The sequence below is a fragment of the Dermochelys coriacea genome, chromosome 2, assembly GCF_009764565.3.
Source record: "Dermochelys coriacea isolate rDerCor1 chromosome 2, rDerCor1.pri.v4, whole genome shotgun sequence".
Classification (NCBI taxonomy): domain Eukaryota; kingdom Metazoa; phylum Chordata; order Testudines; family Dermochelyidae; genus Dermochelys; species Dermochelys coriacea.
The window spans coordinates 263,237,375-263,252,651 of record NC_050069.1 but is presented as its reverse complement, the minus strand read 5'-3'; the positions used below and the strand labels follow the sequence as shown (position 1 = coordinate 263,252,651).

Below are 15,277 nucleotides of genomic sequence, written 5' to 3'. Positions count from 1 at the left end.
TTTAACCTATGCTGGTAGAAAGAAGCTTAGGGAGTCTTTCATGCGCGTCCCCACATCTGTATCCTAGAGTTCAGAGTGGGGAGGGAACCCTGACAGTTCTCCTCCACATAAGCTATGCTACAATTCACCCTGCTTTATCTAAATATATACCTTACTCTGATCGTGCATCATGCAGTTTTGTATACATCTAGGTATCCATTGGGGGGCTGATAACATATCATACAAGTTGCACAGTTTTATCACTTGTCATTGTGAAAAAAAGAGCTCCCACCAATGCAGGCAAATAAGTGAGTCAGACAAGGATCTTTCAGCAACCTTTACAGCTAGGACAATACACATAAATGCACACACAATTATTGGTATGAATTTAACAAGCAAAAAGTGTACGTGAAATCTGTTTGATAGCCAATAAACTTAGTTTTTATCTTTCTCTCCCGAGACAGGAAGGAACCCATTTTAAACCTAGAGTCCACAGCCATATACAAGGTTCTCTCTCTCTTGCAAAGTAGGTAAGAAAATGTTTAGTATCCTCAATTTTCCTACGCCTATCAACTTTCTGAAGTGCTCCCTCCTTCTTTCTGACTGAATCAACACCCCAAAAATGTATTTAACTTCTCTTCCTGTTATAAAGATTAGATCATCCAATTAGAGAACAGAAAACATGCCACGACTTTGGTGACTAACCACAGAGCTTGAATAGCAAATTATGGATATGGAAGGATTATTTACTATGAACAAAAAGAAAGAGTACTTGTGGCACCTTAGAGACTAAAAAATTTATTTGCGCATAAGCTTTCGTGAGCTATTGCTCACTTCATCGGATGCATTTGGTGGAAAATACAGAGGTGAGATTGATATATTAATCTCTCCGGTCACTCGATTACTGACCTAAGGGTGGCTATCCTTCAACAAAAAAGCTTCAAAAACAGACTCCAACAAGAGACTCACTTCAGCTTATGCTCTAATAAATTTGTTAGTCTCTAAGATGCCACAAGTACTCCTTTTCTTTTTGCGAATACAGACTAACATGGCTGCTACTCTGAAACCTGTCATTACTATGAACAGTTTGTGAACAACATATAAAGCCTATCTGAACAAGTAAAAATAAGTTAGCTAAATATGAACTGTTTGCAAATAAATCTGCAATGAATATTTCAGCCAGTTTTAGTTAGGTGGTCCTTCAGAGCTTTCACTTTCACAGGATACCTACAGCACAATGGGGGTCACTGTCCATCACTAGAGCTCCTAGGTGCTATAGTAATATAAATACATCAGAAAGAATGGTCTGTCAATCTGTTTCTTCACTTCAGCAGGTGGGTATTGTAGTTGTAGGAATGCATCATAGAGATGTTGTAGGTGTTTGTCTCTGTCTGAGGGGTTGGAGCAAATGCGGTTATATCGTAGAGCTTGGCTGTAGACAATGGATCAAGTGGTATGATCTGGATGAAAGCTAGAGGCATGTAGGTAGGAATAGCGGTCAGTAGGTTTCCGATATAGGGTGGTGTTTATGTGACCATCGCTTATTAGCACCGTAGTGTCCAGGAAGTGGATCTCTTGTGTGGACTGGTCCAGGCTGAGGTTGATGGTGGATGGAAATTGTTGAAATCATGGTGGAATTCCTCAAGGGCTTCTTTTCCATTGGTACAGATGATGAAGATGTCATCAATGTAGCGCAAGTAGAGTAGGGGCATTAGGGGACGAGAGCTGAGGAAGCATTGTTCTAAGTCAGCCATAAAAATGTTGGCATACTGTGGGGCCATGCGGGTACCCATCGCAGTGCCGCTGATCTCTATCATGCATTCCTACAACTACAATACCCACCTGCTGAAGTGAAGAAACAGACTGACAGAGCCAGAAGAGTACGCAGAAGTCACCTACTACAGGACAGGCCCAACAAAGAAAATAACAGAACGCCACTAGCCATCACCTTCAGCCCCCAACTAAAACCTCTCCAACGCATCATCAAGGATCTACAACCTATCCTGAAGGACGACCCATCACTCTCACAGATCTTGGGAGACAGACCAGTCCTTGCTTACAGACAGCCCCGCAATTTGAAGCAAATACTCACCAGCAACCACACACCACACAACAGAACCACTAACCCAGGAACCTATCCTTGCAACAAAGCCCGTTGCCAACTCTGTCCACATATCTATTCAGGGGATACCATCATAGGGCCTAATCACATCAGCCACACTATCAGAGGCTCGTTCACCTGCGCATCTACCAATGTGATATATGCCATCATGTGCCAGCAATGCCCCTCTGCCATGTACATTGGCCAAACTGGACAGTCTCTACGTAAAAGAATGAATGGACACAAATCAGACGTCAAGAATTATAACATTCAAAAACCAGTTGGAGAACACTTCAATCTCTCTGGTCACTCGATTACAGACCTAAGAGTGGCTATCCTTCAACAGAAAAGCTTCAAAAACAGACTCCAACGAGAGACTGCTGAACTGGAATTAATTTGCAAACTGGATACAATTAACTTAGGCTTGAATAGAGACTGGGAATGGATGAGTCATTACACAAAGTAAAACTATTTCCCCTTGTTATTTCTCCTCCCCACCCCACCCCCCACTGTTCCTCAGATATTCTTGTTAACTGCTGGAATTAGCCTACCTTGCTTCAGAGTAGCAGCCGTGTTAGTCTGTATTCGCAAAAAGAAAAGGAGTACCGGTGGCACCTTAGAGACTAACAAATTTATTAGAGCATAAGCTTTCGTGAGCTACAGCTCACTTCTGAAGTGAGCTGTAGCTCACGAAAGCTTATGCTCTAATAAATTTGTTAGTCTCTAAGGTGCCACCGGTACTCCTTTTCTTCCTACCTTGCTTGTCACCATGAAAGGTTTTCCTTTCTCCTCCCCCCCCTCGCTGCTGGTGATGGCTTATCTTAAGTGATCACTCTCCTTACAGTGTGTATGATAAACCCATTGTTTCATGTTCTCTGTGTGTGTATATAAATCTCCCCTCTGTTTTTTCCACCAAATGCATCCGATGAAGTGAGCTGTAGCTCACGAAAGCTTATGCTCTAATAAATTTGTTAGTCTCTAAGGTGCCACAAGTACTCCTTTTCTTTTTATAAGAAAGAATGTTGAGGATCTAGTTGCTTTTTTTTCCAAGTGAACTCCCTCATCCAATCTGAGCTGCAAATCTCCCTGTTACCCACCTTTCAAAACCTTCTTGGACCAAACAGAGTACTGGGAAAATTACAGCACACTCATACTACCATTAATAGGAGGCTCATAATAAAATATAGGCTCCTAATGTCAAGACAGTGGTATACAAACTCTGCTGCATTTAGTGTGTAATGATGCCAGAAGCCTGAGGACCACACAATTTGAAGCCAAGTTTAAATTATTTAATAAAAAAGATGCATGATCACAAATCCCTCAGAGTTTGAAACTCATGGGAATAAAAGGTTTCAGAGTAGCAGCCGTGTTAGTCTGTATTCACAAAAAGAAAAGGAGTACTTGTGGCACCTTAGAGACTAACCAATTTATTTGAGCATAAGCTTTCGTTGCAGCCGATGAAGTGAGCTGTAGCTCACGAAAGCTTATGCTCAAATAAATTGGTTAGTCTCTAAGGTGCCACAAGTACTCCTTTTCTTTATGGGAATAAAAGTTTAACCAAAACAAAAAATTTTAAATGGCAATAAAAGTGAAAGGGTGGCTACTTTTCTTTTTTCACAATAAGTTATTCTATTAAGAGAAATGAATAGCTTTGTTATTTAAATTATTAGTTAAAAAACACTTTTTGTGTCTCCCTCAAGCCCCACAAAAACTTCTTCTTTCCTCAGCACTAACCCCATCCCCAATAAATGCTTCTATCTTCTGTGCTGCCCACAAACATAAATGTATTTGAGTACTACCTGAAAGCGATTAGGACTGTCAAAAATTACTCTTTTGCTGAATAACTGAATAAATTAGGTGGGAGACCATAGTAATCAATTTTCTCCAAGCCCTAGTTTCTGCTTCAACCTCTGATTAATTTGGTGCCTTCAGTTTGCTGTGTTCCTAACCACAATTTGCTTTAGGCTTCATTTCAAATCTCTATGGTCTTTCACTAAACACTAACAGTGAGCAAAGCTCTATATAAAACAGTGAAAGATATTGAGCTTGCCCCAAAGATTTATCAAGTCAGCTCAGAAAGGAGACTGCCCCATCCCATCTCTTTCATACTATACTATGAGTGAGGGAATGAATGAAGAGAAAACACATGGGAGAGAGATTGAGAAAAGAGAACATTAATAAGGAAAGTTCAGTAGAATTTAAGGGATAGAGCAGAAGTGAGACAGAGCAAATAAGAATAGCAAACACAGTATGTTTTCTTGAGGATGAAGGGATTGTGGTCATAAGTATTAAGTTCGGGCTTATTCAGCTTTAAATTCACCACTCGGGGGAAAAATAAATCAGAGGAAACATTGCTCTGCCCTGCCATGCCATATAAAAATTACTGAAACCTGTGAGTGTATAAAAAGAAAAAGAAAAAAGAAAAACCCCACACATACTCCTATCCAGAGCTTTACAAACCTTTGACATGTTTAAAACACAATCTAGAACACCACAATGTTAAATGGAGTTATTCAACTGTGCATGTGCTGGTATACCAGACTATTTGGGAAAACAGGTATTGCAACTAGTCAGTCCCTATAAATACATATTTTGCATTATTTAAAAAGTGTTTTTTCCATGACATTGTCAAAAAAGGTAAAAAGTATACCAAGAACAAATACACTACACTATTAACAGCTCTCTGCGCTACTGTCAAATGCAAAGTTCTCATACTTGCTTATATTCCCAATTTATTTTGCAATTAGTGCTGAAAAAAAAATACATACTAGAGAAAACTTACTTTGAGTAACTACAGTTTCAGGTTGTACTGAAAAACACTAATTTCCAAAGCATGCTAATAAAGTCCACCACACAGCACAATACAAATACATGGATTAAAAAGCTGCGTTTCAAGATCCTGTAGCTAAAATAAAAATAGGACGTAGCTATTTGTACAGACCCATACTATCTATCTATATATGAGATCAAGGCTCTGCCCCCCAATGTACTGTGTAATATAACAGATCTAATAATGTGGCAGAGAACCCCACTCAAATTCTGTCCCCATCACATTGCCTTTCAGACCAATAAATACAGTATCCTTTATTTTTATATTACATTAAACTCAACTTTTGTTTTATACTGTTCCCATATCTTAAACTGCTGCAGATATCATGACAATAAGTAACTGCCTTGTAGTACATGTCAGGGGAAAGCTGAAGGTTTTGAATGTATGGACAGTTTGGGGCTTTGGGCACCCAGGAAAGCTTAGGTGTGTCACTACACCCTGCTCCAACATCTTTGCTATATCCAATAATGATGAATAAACACACTAACCTGATATTTTTCTAAAATCATCCACAGCTAAGCAGATAATGACATTTAAACAGTCATCAGATTTCTGAATTAATACCTCCCTGATATGAACAAGGCAGGGCAGTACATATCTCTGAGAGCCATTGTTTCAAGCCATCTGTAGATTCAGGCAGACATCACTGTATAGTTTACATTTAATTCAGATTTTGAATGTCATAAAAAGGGGTACAGAGAATAAATAGGTACTGGGTTCCTAAGGGTGATATGGTATTGCAAATAAATGCAATATTTATCTAATCTCAAATAATAACCCATAACAGTCTCACGCACCAATACTGCAATTGGGATCTTCACTGCTAGAAAGCACTATTGTCTGTTCATTTTTATAAGGGTGTTGAGTATGGTTGAATGGTTTAGAGCAGGGGTCCCCAGTGTGGTGCCCATGGGTGTAATGGCGCCCGCCGGGGCAGTTGTGGGCGCCCGCAGGACACTGCACTGCCAAAATGCCGCCGCTGAGCGCAGCCGCCAGAGAACCTCCAGCCGAAATGCCGCCGAGAAGCGTTGCCGTCTCTCGGCAGCATTTCGGCGGCGACGCTTCTTGCTGCTGCCGCTTCTCGGCAGCATTTTGGCAGCAAGGTGTCTGGCGCCCGCCACAGTCTTCTGGAAATAGGAATATGCTATTCCCACAGAAAGGTTGAGTACCACTGGTTTAGAGAGACAACAAATCCTGCATCTTGGCAGGGGGTTAGACTAGATGACTTTTTCGGTCTCTTCTAACCCTATGGTTCTATGACTTAGCTTTCCATTTAAAAGGTTAACATTCTGAAGTACAATTAAGTGATAAATTCAAAAAGAATAATTATGTACCAATATATAGTGCTGCACAATCACATTATACATCATTCCTGATCTTAATGTTAGCGCAATTTGTAAGTCAGCCTGGTTGGCATTTGCACAGGAAAATATTAACCAATCGCAATAAATACAGCAGAGCTTTAAAATTGTTGTGCAGTTGTGAGGATCATTCAATTTTAAAGATGGAACAAGTTACATCATACCACTCAAAGAGGTCAAAGCCCCACCTCTGCTCAGTGCAGCCAAACATCTGAGTTGAAACAGAATGGATTAATACCCAACCTTCCTCCATTTGCACCAGCAATATGAGGTAATCTCTAAGAGAGGAGCAGCAGTTTAGGCCTCCATTAGCTTGATAGTCACATTGGCAGTCTACCTCCTCTTGCGGATGCAAACAAATGGCTGAGGATGGGGCCAGAAAGCAAACAAGAGACAGGTGGAGTTGGGATCAGAAGACTGAACAAGGTAGGGGAAATCAGGGAAAGGGATCAAAAACAAAACACACAAGATGAGGTCCAAAATAAAATCCCAGGATAGGAGAAATGAAGAGGGAAGAGAACTTAGAATCAATAAGCAAAAGCTTTTGGGTGGAAATTGCATCGTGTTTCTTTCTTGTGCAAATCCATTTAACTAACGCATTTAGACAGCAAAAAGAAAAGGAGTACTTGTGGCACCTTAGAGACTAACAAATTTATTTTTGCGGATACAGATGAACATGGCTGCTACTCTGAAACCTGGCATTTAGGCTGGAAACCAAAGATGCAGAATTGTAACCTTCCCCCCACGATCTATTTCTGAGTTTGATTTTTTGAATGCTCCCATCCTATGACAAGAGTGGATTTAAAGTTGTGGAGAATTGTGACTTTTGTATTACAACCGAAGCTCTGTTTTTTATTTCTATTCAGAAACAGAGTTTAGAAAATGTACAGTAGTATGAACTTCTAACAATACAGCTGTGAATTATGTTGCAGGGAGCTTATTCTTGTAACAAGCTATTGAAAACAGTTAATCTTTGCTCCTGAAGAGTTTATGGAAGAGTGAAAGCAAGCAAAATGGCTTCAATATACACCTAAATATGGCAGAAATTTGGAAGTATAAACAGAGAAACTTTTATTTCAGTGATAAGTCTAAACTTAAAGGCTTTCAGGGAAATGGGAGATAGAAAATGAAAGTAAAAGGAGCCATCGCCCTTTAAAATGTTTATTTTGGGGTGTGTGTTGGGGCAGTGAACGGTAGTAACACAACATTTGAACAGCACTTTACAAGTTCAAAGTGCTTTACAAACATTAATTCTCATAACAGTGAGGTAGACACAAATACTACCATTTTACAGATCAGGAAATTGAGACAGACGGTGAAGACTGTGCAGCAACTCACATAGCATAACTGGGACTAGAACTCAGACCTCCCTATACTGGCAGACTATACTGCTTCTCATAGGGAACCATGAGCTAGGTATGGAAGAGATGTTTTAGACCATCCACTAATGGCACTTACATGTAAATGATAAGTGCTTTTAAGAACTTAAAAGAAGGTTGAGGGGAGATATGATTGCTCTCTATAAATATATCAGAGGGATGAATACAGGAGAGGGAGAGGAATTATTTCAGCTCAGCACCAATGTGGACACAAGAACAAATGGGTATAAACTGGCCACCAGGAAGTTTAGACTTGAAATCAGACAAAGGTTTTTAACCATCAGAGGAGTGAAGTTTTGGAATAGCCTTCCAAGGGAAGCAGTGGGGGCAAAAGATCTATCTGGTTTTAAGATTCTACTCGATAAGTTTATGGAGGAGATGGTATGATGGGATAATGGGATTTTGGTAAGTAATTGATCTTTAAATATTCAGGGTAAATAGGCCAAATCCCCTGAGATGGGATATTAGATGGATGGGATCTGAGTTACTACAGAAAATTCTTTCCTGGGTATCTGGCTGGTGAATCTTGCCCATATGCTCAGGGTTTAGCTGATTGCCATATTTGGGGTCGGGAAGGAATTTTCCTCCAGGGCAGATTGGAGAGGCCCTGGAGGTTTTTCGCCTTCCTCTGTAGCATGGGGCATGGGTGACTTGAGGGAGGTTTCTCTGCTCCTTGAAGTCTTTAAACCATGATTTGAGGACTTCAATAGCTCAGACATAGGTGAGGTTTTTTGTAGGAGTGGGTGGGTGAGATTCTGTGGCCTGCGCTGTGCAGGAGGTCGGACTAGATGATCAGAATGGTCCCTTCTGACCTTAGTATCTATGAATCTATTCATTTCAACTTGTTAGCACTTATACCATACAGTCCTTTTCACCTTCCAAGTACTGAGCATTTATTAACCCTACCAAACCCCTGTAGGAAAAAACCTGTTTAAAGAAAAATTCCACAGTACTATTAAAGACATTCTAAACACAACATCAAATTTCAAAGAATATTAAATTATTAGAAATATTAAGTATCTTAGATAAAGTTGATCAAATCCACAAGGAACATGCTGATTGCCTAAATCAGTGGTAAGAGCCTATCCAATATCTAAAGCAGAAAATTGAGCAAACATAAATAAATAAATAGTTCGCAAAAAGAAAAGGAGTACTTGTGGCACCTTAGAGACTTTCAAATTTATTAGAGCATAAGCTTTCGTGAGCTACAGCATCCGATGAAGTGAGCTGTAGCTCACGAAAGCTTATGCTCTAATAAATTTGTTAGTCTCTAAGGTGCCTCAAGTACTCCTTTTCTTTCTCCTTACAGTGTGTATGATAAAACCCATTATTTCATGTTCTCTGTGTGTGTATATCAATCTCCCCTCTGTATTTTCCACCAAATGCATCCGATGAAGTGAGCTGTAGCTCACGAAAGCTTATGCTCAAATAAATTTGTTAGTCTCTAAGGTGCCACAAGTACTCCTTTTCTTTTTGCGAATACAGTCTAACACGGCTGCTACTCTGAAATAAATGTCACACAAAGCCCCAAATCTTACCTGGTTCCCGATTTATTTCTATATCAAAGAAGCACTGAGGCCGGTCCTGAGCCCCCATGGCAGCAGAGAGCTCCAGCCCCTCTCCTCCTCGCCACCTTGACACAGAAGAGAAAGAATAAACCAGGAGACATGCAGTACATCTTTAAGATCCTGCCCCAGTGAGGGACTCTATCCTATTCTAGTCAAGTCCTTGTATTACAGTCCCCAAACTGAGCCAGGGCTCCCTCCCATGCCAAGAAGGGACAGAAACAACAACATTGTATCATTTTCAATCCTGAAAACAACAGCACCTCACATCTCCCATCCTCCAAAAGCAGCCAATAATGACTCGTGCTTTAATGAGATGAGACAAAATGAAATAAAGGTTTATTATTATTAATAACGATGAGTATCTCTCACTGACAAGTAGGGAGCGAAGTGGGCCCTTGCCCTCTTACCCACCACAGGGAACTGGAATGGAAGAACAGACTCCTTTTTGATCACTGGAAATTCGGAGGAGCAAAGAATGTAAACTCCTGCCCCCAAATCATTCAGAATTGAGGGCAAGTTTGGGAAACCTGCTCCACTTTGGTACAAATACTGCAAAAGATGGGTGAGAACTTTGCTTACTGCCCCTTCCTCGGAAATTTGGGGTGGGGAAGCAAGGAATCTGAGTACATGGCAATGCTAAGTCCTTCCCCGCTGCTTCCCCTACTTTAGGGGGTATTTGGGTGTGTGTGGGGTTAAGATCTTTCCCTATCCCCCCACTTTTTTGGTGAATTTGGAGGGAGAGTTCAACTCCTACCCTGCTGCACCCTTTTGGGGGAAATATGGAGGAGAGTTAAGATCATTCCCTGCTGCCCCCACTCTGTAGGAGATAGGATGGTGAGTTAGGTCCCTTCAACACACACCTTTTAGGGGAATTTGAGAGGAGTGAGCCCCCTGCCTTGCAGTCCCCCCTTATAGGAAAGGGTATGGAGTTTAGGGAATACACTGCCCCACTTGGGAATGTGTCATTGAAGAGTTAGGGAGGCCCTTTCCTGCTGCCTCCCCCTTACAGAAATGCAGGGATATGCACAGGGGAGGGAGGGGGGAAGAAGGGACATCCCCTTCCCCAATAATCAGCAGCAGCACAGAACTTCTCCAGCCCCACGGTGGCGGCCTGGGCTGCTAGGAGAAGAGCAAGCGCCTTCCTGGAGTGAGGGGGAGCAGAGGAGGGAAAAGTGAGGTCCTATGTACCGGAGCCGGGAGCAGCAGGGGAGGGAAGAGTGAGCTCCTGCTGGAGGCGGAGGGGGTTCCGCAGAAAGGGGTCAAAGTTAAATTTCTCTGCATGCCCCTGCAGGAAGGTGAGGGTGATGACCCCAACAACCCTCAGTTCTGGCTGAAATGGTGACATTGCCTCACTGGGAATTTGGGGTGACCCGATAGGAACTAGTAGGCCTCCCTCCCCCACCGCGCAGAATTAGCAGTAGCTGCATCCTTCCATGGCAGCTCCTGCACTTTATTCCCATTCCCCCTTGTGAGGAGCAGCAGCTCCAGCCACTAGCCCCAAACACCATTAAACTGGCTGACTTAGTCCCCTGTCCTCCTTCCACCTCCCACTCCTGTGTGTCCCCACTGTTCCACACACACTCTCCTCTCATCACAGGCACTGGGCTCACCACCACACCCTGCACCTGTATCCAGGAGGGACGTGCCCATGCCCTCCACTCCCTCCTCGTTGAGCACACCAGGAGAGGAGAGAGCAGATTCCAACTGTAATCCTGTGAGAACAATCACACAGTCTCACTGCCAACCCCAGGCACAGCAACACCCTCCTCTGCCCCACAGCAATGACTAGTGCTGTACCCAGATGAGACACAGCATCAGATAAAGGTTTACTGTTCTGAACAGAAAAGAGCACCTCTCCCTGGCAAATAGGGGGCAAGAGGGCCCCTGCCCTCTGACCCACCCCAGTGAATTAGAAGTGGGGAGCAGACACCACTTAGATCACTGGGAATTGGGGGGGAGGGAACAAAGACCCTAGACTCCTGTCTCCACATCAGTGACAATACGGGGCAAGGTTTGGGGACCCTGCTCCCACTATGGTAAAGATACTGCGGAGGAAGAGTGAGGGCTCTGCTTGCTGACCCCTCCTCCCTTAGGAATTGGGGGTGAGGGGAAAGCAAGGAATCTGGGTTTCTGGGGAGGTTATACTTTGTCCTTGCTGCCCCCTTTGGGGGATTAAATATGTTGTGAGTTATTATCTTCCCCTACTGCTGCCCTTCTCCCCGCATTTTGAATAATTTGGGTGGTGGTAGGGGGGATACAGCAGAGTCCTTGACTGTTCCTTCGTCAGGGAACCTGACCATACCCAGTTATCTACATGTGTGGTCACACCACCAGCCCCACTTCCCTATTATTCACAAGGGGGGGGGAGGGGGAGCGACCCCTTGTTAGCCTCCTTAACACTCTCTCCAGCTGGGGAGCAAAAAGGGAGCAAAACCACACCCCACACTTTCAGGGATACTCTCTCCCTGAGGTCTCAGAAGAAGGAAGGTAGTGAGTCTACAGTGCTGCCAACAACCCAGTCCCTTAAGTTACGGGTTTGGGTAAATCACTCTGGTTGGGTCTCTGTGGCAAGCTCAGCCTATCTGTCTTATCCTGAGAGTCCGCTCTACTATTCTCAGGGTCAAGAGAAGGTCTCCTGCCTAAATCTTCCCTCTGCACCATCGGCAACCCGCTCCTGCAGTCTGATGCTTTAGGGCGATCTTGCTCCTCCCCGTCCCCACTGCAGTTTCCCCTCTTTCATGCATGATTGACAAGGCCAGAGATGTGGGGCTAAACCTACCAAGGTCTTTCTGGCCTCTTCCTCATCCCTAGGGACTACATCCTGTCACAAGGGGGTTAAGATAATTTCTCACTGCTCCTACCTTGTAGGAGCTGGATGGAGAGTCAGGACTCTTCTCCACACACCCTTCAGAGGAATTTAGGAGGGAGGGAGTGCCCTGCCTTACTGCCCCTCCCCTTATAGGAACACATATGGAGCTAGGGGAAGACACTACCTCCTATGAAAAAAGAGCGAGGAGTACTTGTGGCATCTTAGAGACTAACAAATTTAGTCTTTACGGTGCCACAAGTACTCCTCATTCTTTTTCCTGATACAGACTAACAGGGCTACCACTCTGAAACTACCTCCTATGGGAATGCGTGTGTGTGTGGGGGGGGGGGGGGGCTTTTCTCAATACCTCTTCCATGGAGGAAGGTGAGGGTGAGAATCCCACCCTCCCTCTGTGTGGTGACTGGAGGGGTGACCCCCAATGGGGACTAGGGGGTGACCCTGTGGGAAGGAACAGGCCTGCCCACGCGGGAAAAAGGGAATGACCCCGTGGGAACCATCTGGCCGACATGAACTGGCTTGGCTGGCCCCGCCCCGCCGCGTCCCCGCAGGGTCCCAGGCACTGCGCGCGCCCCCGCCGGTGAGGCGCGCCCCCGCCCCGGGAACGGAGTCCACGCTGTAATCCCGCGAGAACACGCCCGTGTCCCGTTTGCCGCCCGGCCCGTGATGTGGCAGAGCGAGGGCAGCGGTAACCAAGGGAGGGGGCTCGGGTCGCTGTCTCCTGAGCGGCGCTTCTTCCACACGCGCCCTGCCCCCACAGCCCCCCCCCCCGGGCTCGTTTCCCTGCTCTACGAGCACCCGGCCCGACATCGCCCCAAGTCCCCGCCCCCCCCCCGGGCAGACAGCCCCCTCCCCTCCCAGCAATGGGGACCCGCCCCCCCCAAAGGTTTACCTCTCCCTGGCGAGGCGGGGGGAGGCCCCTGAGCCCTGCCCACCCCAGTGCCTGAGACTCAGTGGGGCGCAGACGCCGCTTGGTCAATGGGAAGGGCGGGGGGCGAAGACCCTCGACTCCTGCCCCCACGTCCCGGGGAGCAGGTTTGGGGGGGATCCTGCTCCCACGTCGGTGCTGGCACCGTGGAGAAAGAGTGAGGGGCTCCGGCTGCTGCCCCCGCCTCCTTCCCCGGGAATTGGGGGAGCGAGGAAGCTGGGGGGGGGGGAGGTGTGGTCCTGCTGCCCCACCCCCACTTCGGGGAAGTTTGGGTGCCCGTGTGTGTGTGTGTGGGGGGGGGGGGGGAGCTCTTCCTCTGGGGGAGTGAAGAACCAGACCCCTTCCTGCTCACACCCCTTAGTGGAATCTGGGGGGAGTGAGCCCCTGCCTTGCTGCCCCCCCCCACATGTGTGGAGCTGGAGAAGACACCGCCCCCGATAGTAACATGGGGGGGGGAGGCACTTTCCTGCTGTCTCCCCTCACAAGAAGGGGGAGTGAGGACCCCACCCTCCGTGGTGACTAGAAGGGCGACCCCGTGGGAACTAACAGGCCTCCCGTGCCCCCCCCCCCCCCCCAGCAGTTAGGGGGTGACCCCGTGGGAACCAGGCGGTCTCCCCTCCCCCTTAGGGGGAGATCAGCCGCAGCTGCGTCCTTACCTGGCCGCTCCTCCGCTTTGTTTCCCTTCCCCGGTTCCTCCCCGCCCCGCGTGAGGCGCCACAGCCGGAGCCACCGGCCCCGAACGTCATTAACGGGCTGACTCGCCTCGCCTCGCCTCGCCTCTCCCGCGCGCCCCCGCCCCCTGCCTTCTTCACGTGCGCGGCGCTCGCCACCGCGCCCGGCCGGCCTGCGCACGCGCCCGGGGCCAGAGGCAAGCTCGCGCTTCGCCCTCCCCGCGCCCCCCGTCGCGCGCGCGCGCCTCTGCCCCAACGGTCGCTCCCGCTCCTGTGAGGAGGCGTGAGCGGGCCGGGGGCGAGAGCAGTAAAGGGAGGTGGCGGGGCGGGGGGGCAGGTTTCATAAGCGCCCCTCCCCCGCTACACACCCGCAGCCCCTTCTCGTGCCCCACGTCTTCCCCCGCCCTGGGCTCGGTTCTCCTCGCCTGCAAACACAACCCCCTTCTTTCCACCCCCACTTTTGGGGGAAAGTGGGGGGGGGGGGAATGAGCTTATGATCCTTCTCTGCGCCCCCCCCCCCTTGGGGGGGAATTTGGATGTGGGGGGGGGGGGTAAGAGTCTTCCCTGTTGCTCCTTCTTTGTGGGAGCGAGGGTGGAGAGTCGACACCCTTTATGGGCATTTGGGGGGAGTGATCGCCCTGCCCTGCTGCCCCCTCCTTATGGGATGGTGCAGGGTGTGGCCCCCGCCCTCCCCCTCAGTGGTGGCTGGAAGGGTGCATCACCCCCACTGGGAACTTGGGGGTGCCTGGGGGAACTGGCAGGCCATCCTCCCCTTGCCCATGGGGTGGGGGTAGCAATAGCTGCGATCTTGCCTGGCAGCCCCTATCATTTTGTTCCCTTTCCTCCTCTCGTCCCCTCACCCCCGAAGCGGCCCCATAAACGCCAGTAACTGCTTGATGGATCAGCAAAGCAGGGACTGCAACTCCCCTCAGCAAAGGAGGGTCTGCGTTTCCCACCAGACTAGGGTGACCAGATGTCCCGTTTTTATAAGGACAGTCCCATTTTTGGGGACTTTTTCTTATATAGGTGCCTATTGCCCCCGTTCTGTTTTTTCACAGTTGCTGTCTGGTCAACCTACACCAGCCCCTTCCCCGTTGCACATCCCTTTCCCCTGGCCAAGTGAAGGGAAGGGTAAGGTCCTGAACCCGGGTGAAGCTGGGCTCTGTTGGATGTGAGAGCCATAGGGGAGCATGGAGCTGCAGAGAAACCCTGGGAACTGTGGACAAAGCTGCATGTAGACCAGGGTGTGTGTGACTGCCGGCCATCATAGCCACGTACAGGTCTGTGTGGGGCTTATGGGGGAGCAGCAGCACTGCAAAGGACCCAAAGCGGAGATACTAAAGCCTGGCTTGGAAACCCACAAATGTGGAATAGAGACTGGACTGGAGAGGATACCCCAAGCTCTAGGCCTGGAGAGACCTGACTCTCCCTTGGGCTGGCCTGAGCCCAGTCCGGAATTGTTCTTGCTCGCTTTGAACTGTAGCTGTTTAAACCTCTGTATCTGGGGTGTCTGCAACGTTCCCTGTCCTGCCACCCCTAGTAAAAACCTTTCCTTCAGCCATGTGTCTGAGTGATTATTGGGATCCACCAGGGCTAGTGTCTGTAAGACCAAGCTGCTGAACCACCTGCCGTG

At 47.3% G+C, this 15,277-nt stretch overlaps 1 protein-coding gene across 9 annotated transcripts in view; it reads right to left on the bottom strand.

Annotated features, from left to right (window-relative positions):
- The window catches only part of NKTR (natural killer cell triggering receptor), an 82,357-nt gene extending 68,570 nt beyond the window's left edge, over positions 1-13,787 (bottom strand). For 5 of the 9 annotated variants that reach the window (XM_038389694.2, XM_038389699.2, XM_038389700.2 and 2 more), the window contains exons 1-2: positions 13,630-13,787; positions 9,189-9,283 (exon numbers count right to left, since the gene is read on the bottom strand). In XM_038389694.2, the coding sequence (XP_038245622.1) occupies positions 9,189-9,246 (58 nt within the window). In that variant the 5' untranslated portion in view covers positions 9,247-9,283; positions 13,630-13,787. The remainder of the gene's footprint in view (positions 1-9,188; positions 9,284-13,629) is intronic. The other 4 variants (XM_038389696.2, XM_038389698.2, XM_038389695.2 and 1 more) reach the window with 2 other exon arrangements.
- Between the last annotated feature and the right edge of the window lie 1,490 nt (positions 13,788-15,277).